At 40.2% G+C, this 18701-nt stretch overlaps 1 protein-coding gene across 1 annotated transcript in view; it reads right to left on the bottom strand.

Annotated features, from left to right (window-relative positions):
- DOCK3 (dedicator of cytokinesis 3) overlaps nt 1-18701 on the bottom strand; it is a gene marked incomplete at both ends in the record, with an annotated part of 215636 nt that overhangs the window by 9827 nt on the left and 187108 nt on the right. The window contains 11 exons of the mRNA XM_082004660.1: nt 230-382; nt 2348-2429; nt 2988-3123; nt 4707-4828; nt 6118-6234; nt 7510-7593; nt 8577-8756; nt 9215-9301; nt 9824-9990; nt 11312-11453; nt 16939-17043. Coding sequence (XP_081860786.1) covers nt 230-382; nt 2348-2429; nt 2988-3123; nt 4707-4828; nt 6118-6234; nt 7510-7593; nt 8577-8756; nt 9215-9301; nt 9824-9990; nt 11312-11453; nt 16939-17043 — 1375 coding nt within the window. The remainder of the gene's footprint in view (nt 1-229; nt 383-2347; nt 2430-2987; nt 3124-4706; nt 4829-6117; nt 6235-7509; nt 7594-8576; nt 8757-9214; nt 9302-9823; nt 9991-11311; nt 11454-16938; nt 17044-18701) is intronic.

Here is an 18701-nt window from a genome sequence, read left to right as displayed (position 1 = left end):
CAAAAAAACCTAGAAATCCTAGATAACCATGCTGCGGTTAAAGCCACAGGTGACAAAGATTCTAAGTTGATCAATTTAGGTGGCCTGTACAAAATGAATTGTTTGCCTTCGTATACTTCCCCTCTGAGAAGTGGCTAACTGCAGCATCGTGACTATCGTAGCTTTGTTGGCAGTCTCAGCAGAAAGGCCAAGGATTGGATGGGTCATGGTGACTGAACTATCCTCTCACCTCTAGAGGTGGTCCCTCCAGGACAGAGATGAGGCACATTGGTGGGGGCAGCGTGGGGAAGCTTGCACGGCTGCCGCCCATGCTGTATCTGTTCTGTGGATAAATAGAGGGCTTCAGCCTCCAGTGTTGTCAATCCAGCACCTTTCACCAGCACTAAATTAAAAAGAATATAAATAAATACCAAAAAAAAAAGAAAAAAAAAAAGGATAAAAAAAAGGATAGAGGTGCATTGGCAGAGCTGCGCATGTAATGTTTGTGAAGTACCTTGCTCCAGCCAGTGATACTGGTCTCATTTTCACAAGCATCAAATTCACCCAATTAAAAAACAAAGCAAAAGGAAAAATCACCAAGGAGAAAAACAAAGTTGTGTTACCACAGTGGAACTTAAGTGTAAGGGCTTTTTCTCATGAACAACTCCATTCCAGACAGCGGTGTCGTAATAACCAGAATAGTGACTTGCACACTGTGAAACACAGAGAGCACCTGGGACTTTACTAGAAGTGAAATCCCATAATCAGTGGGTATTGTCTGAATGCTGTGCTCACCTAACTGAGCAAAACTAGCAGAGAAGAAATGCTGTATCACAGGCTGCCAAAACATGTTAGTAAGAGTGAAGAATAATATATATACACACACACACTCTGAAGTATTTTTCAAAACCATTACTTCTTATTCTTCCCTCATTTGTGGTCATTTACACTGTCTAGTTCTCATCTCTGGGAGGTGCTGTTGGCTCATCCATCAGCACCATACCCTTTCATCACTTTGGTTTCTAAGCAACAGCAAAGAATGCAGTAAAGAGGGAAGCTGGTGATGTTCTGAAGTAATCAAGATCAGAAGGACTGGCACAGCCTGTCACTGTAAGCACTGGACTTCTAAAGTGGAAAATAGACTGAAACGCTATGAGCGCCAAACCCCATCAGATCCCCCAAAAGATTCAGACCTCACATGCCAGCTGAAGCACATCCATTTAAGGATGTCTTCCTGACGTGACTGCCCTGTACTCAGTTCCATCTTCCCTTTCCTGTTATGCCAGTTTCATCTGGTTACTTTACTATTTGAATTGTCATTATTTTCCTTCCAGCCCTTGGTAATTAGTGAAGCTCTTTGCCTTTGTTTGAAGATGTCCACTTCTCACCTTCCTATGCCACTGGATCCTTCAATTAAATCACTTTGATGCATCTGTGAATTTTACTGGAAGACTGAGCAAAGAAGCCCCAAGCTGGCCTGATAGACAAGGCCCTTCTCTGTTTACTCTGTCCATAAGGAAAAATACAGTTCCCCTGTATGGGAAAAAGGGCTAAGATTTAAATATCAGCCTCTATCTCTGACTATATCCTGGATACCTTCTTCAGATGCCTGTGAAGAGAGGTGTATAAGTTTGTGAACCTGCAAGTGAGAATCCAAAATGAGAAGGGGGGAAAAAAACCGCAATTTGAATAGAAGTTACCAAAGTCAGGAGATTGCACAGAGTGGTTCTGCTTCAGCTCTGACGCTTGGGAGGAAAATGATTAGCAATATCAAGACCAGCCACTGTAACAGCAAAGGCAATATGAATACCCCTAGAGTCTGTTTTTACATTTTTCCTTTCTTCAAGAATTTCCCAGCAGGGAAGCCCTTTAACTCCAGTACTTAAAATTCCTATCTTTCAACATTTATCACATACATATGCTTTTGTGTACACACATTTCTGCTAAACTGCCTCAAATTCTTTTTTGTGCCACAATTTCATTAAAAGTCTAAAATGATTTTTTTTTTCCTTTGTCTTCATGATCTCTCTCAAGTACTGTACCAAAGATTATTCATGTTTTCCTCTAGATTGCCTGCCACAATTTTGTGGCGGAACAATGGCAATCATTATGAAATTCAGCTGCCTGAAAACAGCATGTATTAGAGATACATTCCAAATACTGCTGAAAAAAATTGTTAAATCAATTTCTGGAGAATTAAAAACACTTTTTAAGAAATAATTTTTGAAGAGGCATTTATAGCTCGAAAAGAGAATCGGTGGTATGTTTCAATGTAGGTGGTCTTTCACCACTAAGACAACAACGTTGCCAGGTTTTGAGGATGCCTGCAAGTCCAATTAACCCTTCATGTGGGACCATCCATTCTTACCTCGAGCACTGGAAGGGGCAGAGTTAATCATCTGGGATGGTGCCGAGTGAGTAGAGCTCAGGCTTGAGGTGGAAGGGCTAGCCTGGGATGAGGATAAAACAGAGACGTTGGTAACTGAGCCTTGGTATCTGCAGTTAGGGTAAACAAGCTGCAGGAGGCAGAGAAATTGTCAAGAGAGAACGGAGTGGATCAGTGCATTAGATATTTACCTGTCTCAGGTCACCCAGTGCAACCTCTGTCTAAGAAACAGCCTCAGTGCAGGCCACTATTAATCTGCACTCAGGACTGTGGGACTTATTTCATCCTCCCACAAACCAAGAGCAACTGCCTATGTTGAACAGGTCAGATGAATAACATGCCGACTAAAATCTCACCTTCTGAAAGCAACAGTGAGATCTTTGATCACAGTAGCAACTTTCACTGTACAAATGCAGAAGATTTCTTCCCAGAGTAAACCTAGCTGAATTACTCTGTCATCTTTCTTGAACGTTAGGTTCTAGCTATTCAGTTCTTTGAGAAAAACATCATAGGACAGGTGCAAGCGTGTGTACAGATAAGGTGTACTCTTCCTAAACATAACCCTCCAGAGCATGTTCAGTGCCGTTTCTAACGACCGCTCCTGGCTGTGCTGGAGCTGTACCTGCATGTGGTACATATCCTCAGCGGTCTCCCCCACAGAACTGTCTGTTAGGATAACCAGGTTTCCCGTTTCGCTGGAGGTGTGGGATGACAGAGAGGATGATGAGTGTCGGACTGAACCAAGCAAGTTCAGTGGGCTGGAATAAAACAAAGACAGAACAAGGGCGTCATTATTTTTTGAACCTGTGTTTTAATTTGTGAATCCTGATTTTTTCCAAGCTAGTAAGTACCTGCAGTTACCTACTGCTTTAGGTCACCTCTAGATGTCAAACACTTGAAAAATCAGGCTGAACAAGCTTAAACAAGTCCATAAATGTGAGTAAATATGAAGGAAATGACAATATGGCTACATGTAAGACAACATACTATGTTGGATGTAGAACTTCAGAATGCAAAGCCAGGTTAAGATCATGTTATGACGCTGCGTACATATTTATTTTGTTTATAATAGAACATTCTGAAAGCATTCTCATTTTTAATGCTGAAGTACAGTAAGTAGGAGCAGCTTAAAAAAACATTCCAAGGAAGCCAAGCACCAGACATAGAGGTCAAAGTAGTTTTCCTTACTGTATCTGTTGACCTCAGCAGTACAGCTGAACACAACTTTGCAACCGACAGTAAACTAATACAGCTGGGCTGGTGTGCAGGGGCTGATCTCACTCATGAAATTAATCTTTTTTGTTGTCACTCTGAATCACACACACAAATACATATTTTGTACACTACAGAGTCTCCCTAGTTTGCCCTAAGAACTAAAAAGTTCTTCTTGAGTGAGGAATTTTGAGGAAAAAAATTTTATCACCCAGACAGCAATTGTCAACTACAAAGTCACTAAAGCAGTATAAGAGCTACTCAATTTTAATAGTAAAAAGAATGTCACCATCCTGGATTTATGTACTAGAGACCAAGTTTCCACAGCTCTTTATGCTAGGCTTTAAAAACAGCTAAGCTACGTGGACCCACCAAGAGAAATAAACACAGAAGAACTATTAAAATTTCATAACTTCAGTGACATTCTGGTCACTGTTTTCATACTGGCATGGATATGTACATTTTCAAGTAAGTAATTTTGGCTGGATACAAAAACACTGTTTTGCCCCGAAAATCCTAATTTTTATTCTCAGTCATTATCTCAGTTTTTATACATGGGTATTCAGTTTGAATAAGCATCCACATTTTCAGATGTTTCTGTGAAGGCTGAGCCTTTTTTTGGTATTCTTACCAAAACACCCTGGCAGCCTTTCTTATATTTGGGTTCTGACTTGATCAGAATTATAAAAAACAATGATGTGAACATTTATGATCCTTAAAAATGGGTACATACCGAGTTGGGTTCTAAAACAACCAATAAAACTTTCCTTTTATGGTAGATAAGGACCCATTTCTTTGCTGTTTGCGTAACAGAAGTAGAAGTTGAAACCTCCAAAGTCAGATTGAATCTGGAGATCTGAGTGGCAGATATGTGTTTCTGCCTCTATAGTAAAGTGATGGAGTAACACCTGGAGGTGTTTAGCATTTACTGCAAATTGGGTTTCTCAACTTTTTGATTCCAATCCTCAATCAAACTTGAATAATTAGCACTGAATGAAGACAAAAGACACTTCTGCCAGAACTCATCCTGCTCCTTCTGCAGTACTGTTAACCACTTCTGAGATCCTTGAATCTTAATGCAACAGTGTGCAGAGATCCTACATATTTCAGTAGAAAAAAACCAGGGTACCTGTGTCGATGCACCAGCTTTATGCTCTCTGGGCTCATAGGTCCATGGGAAACCAGAACATTGCTGCGTGGTGTGCTAGAGCCAGAACAGGCTGGACTCAGCTTATCCAAACCAGGTAACTCCTGCAAAGGAAACATACTTTAGTTAAGTCTGTCATGGAAAATTACAAGTTTTCTTCTCAGGAAAATCCTGACCTGTTTCCATGTTCTCTACATTTATCCTGCATTTCCGCAGAATAAAGAGCTTCAGTGCTTTACAAACCTATTCTCTTGTTTATTTCCAATGACCCTTTCTAGCCACCATTTCAGGAATTTGGGAGGAAAAAGAGAGGCACAGCATGGCCCAAATTACAGCCACCTACGTTTTTTTCAAAAAAGAAATGCAGACTCAAAAATCCAGATCTTGTCCAAACTCTCAAGAAAGGTACTGAACTCAAACTGGCAACTGCAACCTGTACAGATCTCATCTGCTTTGAAAGAGAAAGGCCATATTTTAAAAATCTGGTGCTGTTATTTCTGGCCATCCTTGCATAGTGTTCACTACTGAGAATGGAGGAAAAAGGCTTCAAGTTAGAACATACCTTAGAAAATACATACTTCAGTTGGAAAGTAAGTGCTAATGCATACATTTCAAATAATATTTTTACATTATAGAAAGATATCCTTTAGTTTGGTTGTGATAATGTTCAAGATAGTGTTGAGTATCCATAAAGATTTCACTATACCAGGAAGAGGAGAATGCACAGCAAATTTCTGAGACACACCTGGCAAAGATGTCTCAGGTATAGTTGTCATGGAATACTAATACACAGCAGAGCACACATAGAAGGAAAGGTGTAATTCCTAGAGGATGGTATTTGTACTTCTGGTATATAACAGGTGGCATGAACCATGCTCTGGGGGCAGTTCTGTTAACTATATAGGAACTATAGACCCATAATACTGCATGTTCTGATCACCATGGCTGGATGCCTGAAGTAACCAACAGAAATTTCTGTCACTGCCTATATAAAAACACTTCTGGAGGGCCTAATCCGTGTCACGCTACTCCAAATTACGGCAGTTCTTTTGGAAGACCGCAACATCTAACGCTTTCTATTAATCTTTCTTCTTCCATTTTACATGGTTTTCTGCTAAGTAAGTAACCGAAAATTAATCTTTACAATTGTTTTGCAATGCAAGAAAGAACATACAAATATTAAAAATTCTAGTTCAAATTAAAGGCTGAGTTAACAGACTTACTAGGACTTCCTTCCTGCACAAAAATCAAGAATTCTTTTGATAATTTGGCAATCCAGTAGGTTCAATCAATGCTGTATCAGCCCAGTTCTTTTGCGAACCTTACTGCAACTCACAGAAATTTAATTGCAACTCTAAATGATTCAACATGGAAAAAATGACTGCCAGCGTACATGGTACAGACTGGATCGCATCATCTGGAACTGGTCAATCAGTTTCTTATGCAGAGGACGCATTTCTGGGTGTACAAATTTCTCATGGACTGCCAGACCGACTCCCAAGACATGTACCTGTTCAAAAGAAAACATAACATCAAAACCCCAAATAAATCGTGTCTTAAGAGGTAGAATAGAAGCCTGTTCTGCAGTTCTGTCACTGTGCAAGTACTGTAAAATGTGCCACTGTTCATTTACAACACTGCTGATAATTAAGCAAGCCTAGGAGACCTGGCAAGTTTATGATACTTCAGCAAGTACTTTAAGTGTGAGACAAGTACATTTATGTCATGTTGGATTACTTTTGTTAAGAGATAACTGTAAAAAATTAGCAGATTGATTCTCTCTCCAGAGTGAACAGCATTACGTCCTCACACAGATAATTCATTGTGACAAAGAAAACTCCTTCCACCCAGTGTCAGAGAAGGGGTCAATGTTGCCAACAGAGATTTCTAAAAGGAGTTTCTGGTAATTGAGCTGAACAGTGACAGTGTGGCATGCATAGTCACTTGTTCTGTTGGTCATTATTTATTTTTAAAGGTCCCTTTTTCAAAGGTCAAACATAATATTAGTGATTGAATGAGATTATATAGGCTCTCAGATGAAAGAAAATAGTAATGATAGCAGGCCTAAGATATTTGTAATTCCCAACATGATCCAAAATCTGTACAAACAGTAACTAATTAATCTTCAGACATCCTCTTGAGGGTTGAAGGGAGATAAGCATTATCTTTATTTTACAGATGGGAAATCTGAAAGGCTGCTAAGTGATTGGCTGAAGAAACAGGCCCAGTAGCTCTAGTCAGACTTGGACACATTGTTTCATGGGGTGTATCTTGCCAAACTTTCGGTTAAGAGGGATGCAATTTTCTGATTTCACTCCCATCAAAGCATCCAGCTAGCTTTATCTACCAAGATGTTTTATGGAGACACTAAGGAAAAATAAAACTGCAGATAATATAAACAGGCATTAAGTCTTCCTATGCAGCTCTGCCAGTTAAATCTCAAGCCTGATCTGGCCTCTCCTGACTGTGATCTTTGAAATTTACTGGGAAGACATAATTCCAAATGCCAAAAATGAACGGCAGGCTTGAAACATGGCAAGATGTCTATTGGATAATAAATGGAGACAAGAAAATTAATGCTGACCTCCACCTCACATCCCGTAAGGTGAATGGCTTGTTCATAAACTCCTCGGCCATCTCCCCCCTCTTTTTTTGTTTAAATGTACTTTAGATCTCCCGTACAAAAACTCTTTGCTTCTGAGTCAGTTAGAACAGATATATTTAGACTGACTGCTGATGAATCCAGACACCGTAGCAATGTACTTTTGCATCTGAAAACCAGTACCTGTTCCTGCATGAGTTCCTTGAGCTGTGTGATCTTCTCTGCGTCTCCAGGATGCTTTGTGATATAATCTTTATCAAAAAAGGCCTGTAGAAATATAAAAAAAGCCTGCTTACTGGAGGATATTTCATTGTAACCTGATGTCAAAGGATGAGAGGAAAAGGTCCAAAAATCTTAGGAAAACTAAACATACTAAGCTAACAAGAGCAGCTCAATTTTATTGCTTTTAGCACTCTGGGATCCAGGTAAAGCTACAGTACAGTTTTAGCAACCTTGATGATTCCGTTGAATCATGAATCTGACCAAGTTTCCCCATGTGATAGTGACGAGCAATACCACTAAGCCTTGTATCATCCACTTATTTGAATTTTACATCGTTTCCTTCACATAACTGCCTACAGTTAAAGGAATTAAGTGAGTAAAATAGTAACTAATGTAAGGCATGAAGAGCATTCTCTTCATGGCTCTGTAGGGAAGACATGTCCCACACCCCTGTACTGCTGCTGCCATTTTTCAGTATTTCACCCTAGACATACCTTTTGCAATGCAGAGTTTAAATAACAGCTTGCCAAAGATTATGCCAGATAACATACTGCATATACGATCATTTTAGGATTACAGCGAGTCTGAAATTAGGCTAGCAAAGATAATGGTTGAGTAGCATGAATTGGCAGCTTTTCATGATTACAGGCCCAATCAGTCTCAATTACTATGAGTCCCACTGCCTCTACTGCAAAATGGATTTATAATATAAGCAGTATAAAAAAAAAAAATCTGATTCACTCTTGTACCTGTCAAGTCAGGATTTGCAGGTAAGACCAGTTTCATTCTTGAGAAACCCCACTGTCAACCGTACCTATCCCAGGTAATATCCCAGCTCCACCTTTGCATCTTCCTGTTGACATGTGGCTATGCAAGCACTGATGCAGAATAAGTAGGGGTTTTAACCTCATATTTAGATACTGTGCATGAAAATGCCTGATCTTATTAAGTCATACTCTCTTTGAAACAGCAATGGGAATAAAATTGAAAAAAGATGGTACTAACTTCAGAAGCAGAGCTTGGCTTACCTCCTGGTATCGTGCAATTCCCCCATTAACAGCTGCATCAATCACTCCATTCAGACACATGCTGAGAAGATTAATGTTACCATGCATTTGTTTATGCTGGTACTGGCTTATCAGTGTCCGCAGCTCCTGGTTTTTGTTCTCAACCACTTGAATGGCATTTTCCAAAGGACTGACTTCAACCTCAAAGGCAATAAAATATACTTTCATTCCATGGACACTTCACTGAGATTTATCATCTTCTTTGTAATGAAACGATACTCTAGGATTGTTCAGTGATCTTAGTTTTTACTGCTTTGGAGAAAACCAGCTACATTAACAAACTTTATTGTTAACAATGCTATATTTCAGGTCACTGAGTTGCAATAACTTCTTTCTGTATACTGAAGACATGGCAACAACGCAATTATTCCATCTTTTTGGCACTGTCTCCATTATACTGTCATGTTCCCTCACATAATTCCCCTGGTTATAGTCAGCAATTATTTAGACTAAGTGGTGGAAAAAGGACATACATAATTATTGGTAAACTTCATCATTTTAAACTTCTTCATTTCAGCCAAAGCAGTTTTAAGTTGCCAATCCCATGTCCTCAGTAACTTATAATTTCAAACCCCAATTACAGGAGCTGTGAATGTTACCAGTTCTCTTCTCTCCACTTCAAACCAACGAGAGATCCCAGGCAAACTGTGAGTCAAGGTCAGAGTGGTACGTTCAATCCACAAGCTCTGCAAAGAGTAATGGAGGATGTGAGGTACACAGTGAATCACAATCACATTTGTATTCTTACTACAGGTCTTAAGAGTCTCTTAACCTCCCGAGCATTAACTTACTTTGCAGAATGTCATGCTGAAAGTCACTTGAACAACAAAACCAGAGTTCAGTATGCTCTAAAGCAGCACATTGAACATTTCTATTAATTTTTAAAGGCTGACCACCAACCAAGACACTGTGGATGTATATGGCGGTAAGAAAAAAATTCCAGCCGAACAAAAAAACGCATCCTTGCTTCAAAATGCATCTCTCCCGGCACTAAAATAACTCACCTTTAAACTGGACAATGCTTTCATCAGGTCAGGTGTGTAACCACTGGACACAACAGCTACTTGTTATTTGAGTTATTTACTACAGTATCTTTGGCCATCAAATCAGGATTACTTGAAAGGCTGTATCAGCATAAAATAATATTCACCGACAGTATTCGCCTTGAAGAGATTAACGCTTAAATACTGCTTATTCACTACTTCTACCTTAAATTCATTCTCCTTGTCTTTTGGGCCTTTGTGGAAAGGCCTGTCATAGCGGAATTTCCGGATGTTGTTGACTCTGTAAAAGCTCTTTATGCGATCAGGGACACGGTCCATTTGCAGCACGTCTATATTGTCTGGGATGGGAGTCACTGCATAAATCTGTAAATCTGTAAATTACGTAGTCAAAGAAAGCCATGGGATATCAAACAGTAAAGCTATCTCTGCTGTGGAAATAAACGGGATGGTGAATTCAGAAAGTCACACTCCTCTTTGTTTTCCAATACTCTTCTTTTACAAGTGAAAAAAGAGACCTACTAGGAGACTCTACAGAGTTATAGTACCTCACAGCCAGATTAACTAAAGAGGAAGATACTTGAGAATGCAGAGAGTAAGACATCCAAATAAGACAGCCAAAGTATCTACAGCAGGAAAAATACCCAGTTCCTATGAGTTTTACTTAGAGCTAGGTGCCTCATTTGTGCAGGCACTTCAGTAGATCTTGGTATCTTTAGGTACCTAAATATCTAATATTTCCCTTTGATAAATTTCCCCTTAGATACTTCAGCTTTGTCTACAAACCAAAGTTGTCCTAATTTCATCAATTTACAGTCCAGTTTAACTAAACTGGTTTAACCTCAGTATTGCAGACAAGATCACTGCAAGGATAAACAAACCAACCAAAATACACATACAAACAACCCCTCTGTCTATGAAAGTATCAGTGCTATATAGCAAAGAGTGAAAAGCATGTATTATGAAAGACAAGTGGGAAACATCAACCTATTTCAAGAGGTTGCACTTGCTGAGAATGTTGTTACAGTTAAAGTCCTATGCAGTATTCTTGCTGTTGTCACACAAGTCAAACAGTAGTGTTCTCATGACTAAATTTAATCTCCATAAGTCTCTCCCTTAAATGTTACGTGGTTCAGTCCATAAATGTATATAGCATTGTATTGGTTGCATCAAATCACAGTACAGATTAGCGACCAGAAGAATCAGATCAAAACCTTAGGTATAAATGAATTCAGCAGTTTACAAGAAAGGGAGACTGCAAAAAAATAATACTACTGATGTAAAAAATAAGCAGAATGGAAAATAACACTGTGGAATTCATATCTGTTCCCAACAAACAAACAAAAAAATGTTCTCCAAGAGAAGGTATTAGGAATACTTTTAATGATGCTAAACATGCATTATGGCAATGCTGTTGGTAAAGACTAGAACATGGATGTGACCAAGCAAGGCTATTTCCTTTACACATTGAATATGACCTGCATTAGTCTCTGAATAAAAAGTGACAGTTCCCTCCAACAACACATAAAGCAATGAACCAGTTAATGTCTGTGTAGACAGGTGTATGTCCAGATCCAGCTCTACCTAAGACACTTGGGAACCGAGGTATCCAACTTGATGACCTTTTCAGTACCTTCCTCCTCTGTCTCTGCCACAGTTCTTCTAATCATAGTTTGCCCTTTCACTGAAGGATACACTGGGCATCGCACTGCAATATAGAGTCATCTGGGTGGTTTGGATGCTGCATTGCAATGGCTTGTGGGAACTCGCTTAGCATCCTCTGCTGGAAGGCTTCCAGCCTCTCGTAGTCATGGCCCCGACATACATACTCTTTGTTCTGTAAGAAGGACAAGCATAAATTAGTCTCCCGAAAAGTTAAATTCTATCGCCTGTAAATTTTACTGCTTCAAAACCAAAGATAAATGACAATGCCAATATGCTAATGTGAGGGTAAAATGTGCATTTAACAGAGCTGATATAGTTTATTCCTTCCTTTTTCTTTTCAATGTGGTTCATCAGGAAGTGATAAGTAGAGCATTCCAGTGATCTTTCAACAGAAAGATGCTTCTGATCCATACAGCTTTCAGTCCTACTGTCTTTTCTTATTTGCTTTTCAGACAACTGAATAGGGACTATTTTTTAATTGGACTATACTGAAATGTATCAACCAAAACTTAAGACTAAGTCACCAGCTCGGCTGTTCTACACTGGGAAAGCTGCTGTCAAACACAATTTACACCAGATGGATAAAAGTCCTGAGGATTTCATAGAACAGAGATACATGTTTATCAATTTAACAGTTATCCTTAGAGAGAAGTCGTAACAAACTCTTCACGAAAATCATTGTTTAATCATCACTGTATTGTCATAGCCATACAATCCACCTCTGATCATCTTGAACAACCTGAGGAGCTCCCCTGTCTATAATGTAATAATATGGAAAAACCTTACCAAGAATTCTCAGTGGCCACTTTGCAAATTCCCCTTCAGCCCTAAAAGCATTTTCCTCCACAGACAATTTTGTTTTTGCTAGTAATGGAAAGCTTGCATTTAGATATGGCTCGAGGCATTAAACCCCTTGTGCAACGTTCTTGTATGCTTTTTGAGCCATCTCAAATGTTTAATAGCAAGATACAGGATTTCTGAAGTCCTCACTGTCATAACGATTGTATTCCGGTGCCTTAACCCTATTACCACAAACCACAATTTTGATGGGTGTTAATGTCTCCTGATGCAAGACCAATCAAAGCAGGAAAACTCCCTAATTCTGGTAGTTTTAACTCTCCATACATGTAACAATAACGAGAAGTACTGGGAGATTTTTCACCTTCATAAAACAAAGAAACAATCCCAGCAAACAAGAACAGTCCCCCCCCTTCTATTTCTTTCCTTTAGAAGCTGCAGTTTTTTTGATTTGTTAATGTTGTTAAATGTTAATTAATTAATAATGTTTTGTTAATTGCTCTGGAAAAGGGTTCTGGTTGAGCAGTTCTCGATCTTGTAGCAAAATCAAAGAGAAAGCAGAAAAACCCAACGGTAAAACATGGCCAAGGAGTGCAGTTATCTTTGGCTTTGCATTTCAACTTCATGGAACAGATCTCATGTTCCAGCTGTGACATATGTCACTTTGTATGCATCAGTCACGGCAACCAATGAACTGAGAGAAAAACTGCATGATGAATCTTGACAGTTCAGTCTGTAATGCCCAAACTTTGCAGCTATCACTAAATTTGGAGCGAGTCCATTTTTGAAGGTAAATCTCTTCACGGCACTTGCTGTGTTCTCTATTTTAGCTTTTGATTGCAGCAATCCAGAAACTGTAAGCCTATAAATAAAGTTACTTTAAATACTGCCCTGAAAACACCTCAAAGCCACATTTAATAGACCTTTCAGACAGATGCCAACACAAGATCTCAGAACATGGCTTGTCAGGCCTTAGTTGAACTTCTGGTAGGTGGAAGACATGGACAGTTTTAATTTACTCATGTAGGAAGGCTTAGAAATAGATGCAGAATTCATAGAAAAATGAGCAATGAATTTTCTAGACAAAGGGTCTTCAAAATCAAAGATGTAGAAAGCAGAGGTTATTTTCTGTCTTAAGCTATACAGCAACAAATGAGAAAAGGGCATGGAGTTATTTGATCACTTTAAATCACTCCTGTATCCATTTGAAAATTTTAAATCCATGTAAATCTTTTTCTTCTCTAGAATAGCTGCTTCCAATCTCTTTACAGTGTGATCCATGTTGATGTGATTGCTAATGGGCTTAGTCTATGCTTCCCAATGTGTATGCTGTATGGATCATTAGAGAGAGAAAGGAGGAGGATGACTTTTAATGAGATTGCTACATTAGTAATCTGCTATCAGAAGTACTGCTACCAAACAGAATTGCAGAATTAACAAGGATTACAATTATGTACGCTCATGTTCGCTGTTCATGTCTCCAGCCAAGTATCCATATTGTTACACCGTTTCAGAAAGAGTAAGTGCTGTGCACTGAAACTCGCGCAGCGTTAAACACATTGGCCTTGCAGGATCCAAGATAAAACTGTAGGATCCATAACATAAGAAGATGAACTAGATTCACTGATACTCCTTCAAATGTAGGAACGCTTATGTGCTATGACGACTTTGTTGTCATTCATTTTCTGAGACATCTGTTGTTAGATATAAAAAAAGCAATTGGCAGTTTTCTCTGGAGATCTTTATGACAGGGTAGCTACTGCTTCAGACTGCAGCGCTTGTCCTTTCCTGAGATTCCTCTGCACACATATTCTGCACACTGATTCAGGCCGCTACGTTATGGCGCTGTTCAACTTCACCTTTGAATAACATGAAGCCACCCTTTATCCACTGATATTTTGACCTTGATTAATTCCAGCTTGCCTTTACTTCCCCCCGCCCCATGTTTCCATTAAAGGACTGTAATGAAACACCACTGTTTAAATCCTAGTTTAAAAAAAAAAAAAATACTTAGTAATCAGAGGGAAATTGAAGTGTGCCATTTTCAAAAGGGTACACAATTTGGCTTTTTGTAGCTTCTTACTGTGTAACTCTTGTCAAACCATTTCTTTAAAGAAAACACAAAACATGCACCTTCAGTCCTTGAAAGCACACTTCAAGTTGGCTTGTCCTGTCAAGCTAGATGGCATCTACCATCAATTTTCAGACAGCTTTTACAGCAGCTGTCAGATTATATTCCTTCCTTGCTCTGAACTAGCAACAAGACATCATATGAACACATACCCATTTTAAGTTAGATTCCTCATTAGGAAAAGAAGATAATTTCAGTTTTGAAGTGGATTGCAGACCCCGCTGATCCTGTATACACCAGCAGACAATAAGCTCAAAGTGAGGATGTGTCCAGAGAAGCTGCTAGGCTTTTTGTTGAAGAGAGAGGAAATTTTCGCTTGTAGATAGCATAAGAGAGTCATCAGGCTGATATTAGAATCATTCTGTCATGTGAAACTTTTTAAGGCGTGATAATTTGAGACGGTGAAAATTAGCTGAGTAATGACCCAACATTGCTGCAATACAGCATTTTGCTTAATATAGAGGCAATTATGTGCCCTAAGAAGAGCTGGCGGGGAAGGCGACCGGCCTGGCTGAACAGGGAGATTTTGCTGGGACTCAGGGAAAAGAGGAGAGTTTACCACCTCTGGAAGAAGGGGCAGGCAACTCACGAAGAGTACAAGGATCTCGTTAGGTCAAGCAGGGACAAAATTAGAAAGGCAAAAGCCCAGCTAGAGCTCAGTCTGGCCACAGTCGTAAAGGATAATAAAAAATGTTTTTACAAATATATTAACAACAAAAAGAGAGGCAAGGAGAATCTCCATCCCCTACTGGATATGGCGGGGAACATTGTCTCCAAGGACAAGGCTGAGGTACTTAATGCCTTCTTTGCCTCAGTCTTTAATAGCCAGTCCAGGTATCCACAGGGTATTCAGCCCCCTGAGCTGGAAGATGGGGATGGAGAGCACAATGTACTCCTCATGATCCAGGAGGAAGCAGTCAAGGACATGCTAAACCACCTGGACACCCACAAGTCTATGGGGCCTGATGGGATCCACCTGAGAGTACTGAGAGAGCTGGTGGAGGAGCTTGCCAAGCCACTCTCCATCATTTATCAGCAGTCCTGGTTAACAGGGGAGGTCCCAGAAGACTGGAGGCTTGCCAATGTGACACCCGTCTACAAGAAAGGCCGGAAGGAGGATCCTGGGAACTACAGGCCTGTCAGCCTGACCTCTGTACCGGGGAAGATTATGGAGCGGTTGGTCTTGAGAGTGCTCACAGGGCACCTGCAGGACAACCACGGGATCAGGCCCAGCCAGCATGGGTTCATGAAAGGCAGGTCCTGCTTGACCAACCTGATCTCCTTCTATAACCAGGTGACCCGCCTAGTGGATGAGGGAAAGGCTGTGGATGTTGTCTACCTGGACTTTAGTAAAGCCTTTGACAGCGTCTCCCACAGCATTCTCCTGGAGAAACTGGCAGCTCATGGCTTAGACAGGTGTTCTCTTTGCTGGTAAAAAAATGGCTGGACAGCCAAGCCCAGAGAGTTGTGGTGAACAGAGTTAAATCCAGTTGGGAGCCAGTTACAAGCAGTGTTCCCGAGGACTCGGTTTTAGGGCCGGTCTTGTTTAATATCTTTATCAATGATCAGGATGAGGGGATCAAGTGCTCCCTCCGTAGTTTGCAGATGACACCAAGTTGAGTGGGAGTGTTGATCTGCTGGAGGGCAGGAGGGCTCTGCAAAGGGATCTGGACAGGCTGGATCGATGGGCAGAAGCCAACTGTATGAGGTTTAATAAGGCCAAGTGCCGGGTCCTGCACTTTGGCCACAACAACCCCATGCAACGCTACAGGCTTGGGGAGGAGCGGCTGGAGAGCAGCCCGGCGGAAAGGGACCTGGGGGTGCTGGTTGACAGCTGGGTGAACATGAGCCAGCAGTGTGCCCAGGTGGCCAAGAAGGCCAACAGCATCCTGGCCTGTATCAGGAATAGTGTGGCCAGCAGGAGTAGGGAAGTGATTGTGCCCCTGTACTCGGCACTGGTGAGGCCGCACCTTGAATCCTGTGTTCAGTTTTGGGCCCCTCACTACAAGAAGGGTGCTGAGGTGCTGGAGCGTGTCCAGAGAAGGGCAACGAAGCTGGTGTGGGGTCTGGAGCACAAGTCTTATGAGGAGCGGCTGAGGGAACTGGGGTTGTTTAGTCTGGAGAAGAGGAGGCTGAGGGGAGACCTTATCGCTCTCTACGACTACCTGAAAGGGGGTTGTGGCGACGAGGGTGTTGGTCTCTTCTCCCAAGTAACTAGTGATAGGACAAGACGAAATGGCCTCAAGTTGCACCAGGGGAGGTTTAGATTGGATATTAGGAAACATTTCTTCACTGAGAGAGTGGTCAGGCATTGGAACAGGCTGCCCAGGGAGGTGGTGGAGTCGCCATCTCTGGAAGTGTTCAAAAAACGTGTGGATGTGGCGCTTCAGGACATGGTGTAGGGGACATGGTAGTGCTGGATTAATGGTTGGACTTGATGATCTTGAAGGTCCTTTCCAACCTAGTGATTCTGTGATTCTGTAATTTGTGCTGCATCTGCAGATTGTCAAAGATACACATAGGCATGAGTCAAATTTCAGATCTCTGTTCCCAAGACCATTCCCAATGGACCACATCCTTCAGTTCAGGCAGAAAGCTGTTTCTACTTGGGCAGGTGTAAAAAAATAAGCTGAACGGCAGACATGGTATCTCCACAACAAAAATACAAAGCCTTCACTGCTACTCTGAGCCTGGTTGCTTTGACATCTTTTGTATAACTCTGGCTTACCCGCAGGAAAAATGGGAATTTCCGGCCATAAAAACCAACTCTGAAAAACTCAGGTTCTAAGCGCTGCTGTTCCATGATATTATCATAATAGGTAGCTTCCATTTTCTGTGGAGGAAAAAGATAACTGCTGTCAGATCCTTAAAGCTGTTCATAAAATGTAAGAATCTCAAGACACATTAAAATACCACATTACTCTTTTGCCCCCACAATTTTTTAGGAAAAGACAAAAATACTTTTAAAGATAAAAATAATAATTTAACATTTTAATAATAATATTTATTATTAAATATATATTAAATAATAAATAAAATAACTTTAATATATTAAATTAATAATATTTATTATTGAATATTAAGTCTACATGGTGGAACAGACTATAGTATCATCATACTAATTTTACATTTTTGGAGATGACATATGAACATTTTTCTATTGTATCGCACTTTAAATTAAGCAGGTCTTGCATGCAATTTTCTTTGCATTGTAGAATTAAAGGCAAAGCTGAGATTAAGATCTGTGTTGCCTGGCTCACAGTGTCCTGTTCTCTCCTACAGCTCAAAATCTATACCACTCTCTGTAAAATTGTATCAAGTCAATTGGGTTTGCCTTAATGGAGTTGAGGCATGATGAAGCATGAAGCAAGGTTAAATCTTCTACAGCTCTGTGCACACATAGGTTTAACATGAAAGAAAAAAAGTTTGTAAAAAGTAAGAGGACTTCTCTGTAGTTCCAATTACTAGTTTTGTGGCACTGTGTTAGCATTTATATCCAAGAGTGGGATTTCAAGACCCCTTGCCAAACTGAATCTCAGTTGAAAGGCTCACAGGAATTTCACTATGGCAAAAAGATAGCTTTCTAAAGAGGAGAATGTATTTGACATCATTGTTCCACTGCAGGGAACCCTAACAGCAGCTTTGACTTCGATTATTGCATCAGGCTTTTGTTCTCAGTTCCCACACATACTAACTCCTTTTCTAAAATGTTGAAGGTCAAGTCATTGCAGGAAGAATAAAGGAGTGCATTGAATGATGTGAATGGCATAGACAAAAACTCTTTAGAGTGGAGAGAAATTCAAGTCAGTTCAGATCAACACAAATTTAGGAAACTTGAACAGAAAATGGATCAGACGTAGGTGAGTGAAAGGATGAGGTGAACTGGTTATACTGATCAGCTGAGATGCTCTTCACCTGCCAGCTGATTAAATCCAAGTAATAAAGAGGCAGCAAGAATAGCTAATTTACTGTTTTAGGAAAAAAAGTCTTGATGCACAACTTGACTAGGCCTTAACAAGTTTGTTTGCTTATCATTCGTGATCACTTTACTGATACGGCATTTCCTGTACACCAGGATAAATTTTTGCACTGCTCTATTTTAGATGTCTACAATAAACAAGTGCAGAACCAAGATGGTCACCCGTACTCTCTTTAGGGCCACTTGGAAGAAAACAGGTTCTTCAGAAGTGCAGTTCACGAGACCTAGTTAGACCGCTATCTTCAGATGAGAATAAATTTGACTTTTAAAGATAATTTAAATCACTGTGTATAAGAACACATCCACATAGCATAAATCTTAAGTTTGGATATATGCATGCTACCCCAGGGGACAAAAGCAGATGAACTATTTTCACATTCATAAAGCTTTTAAGTAACAGCCAGAACTTTGAATTTTTCTGATTAAAGCATGATGCTGCAAATGTGCCCCGATTTCATCATGTGTTTGGTTTTACCGGAGGACCAGATTCTTGTAAATTAACAAGAATGCCA

This window comes from Phaethon aethereus (assembly GCF_964289735.1).
Source record: "Phaethon aethereus genome assembly, chromosome: 11".
In the NCBI taxonomy this organism is placed as follows: domain Eukaryota; kingdom Metazoa; phylum Chordata; class Aves; order Phaethontiformes; family Phaethontidae; genus Phaethon; species Phaethon aethereus.
This window is presented reverse-complemented; position numbering and strand designations above follow the sequence as displayed.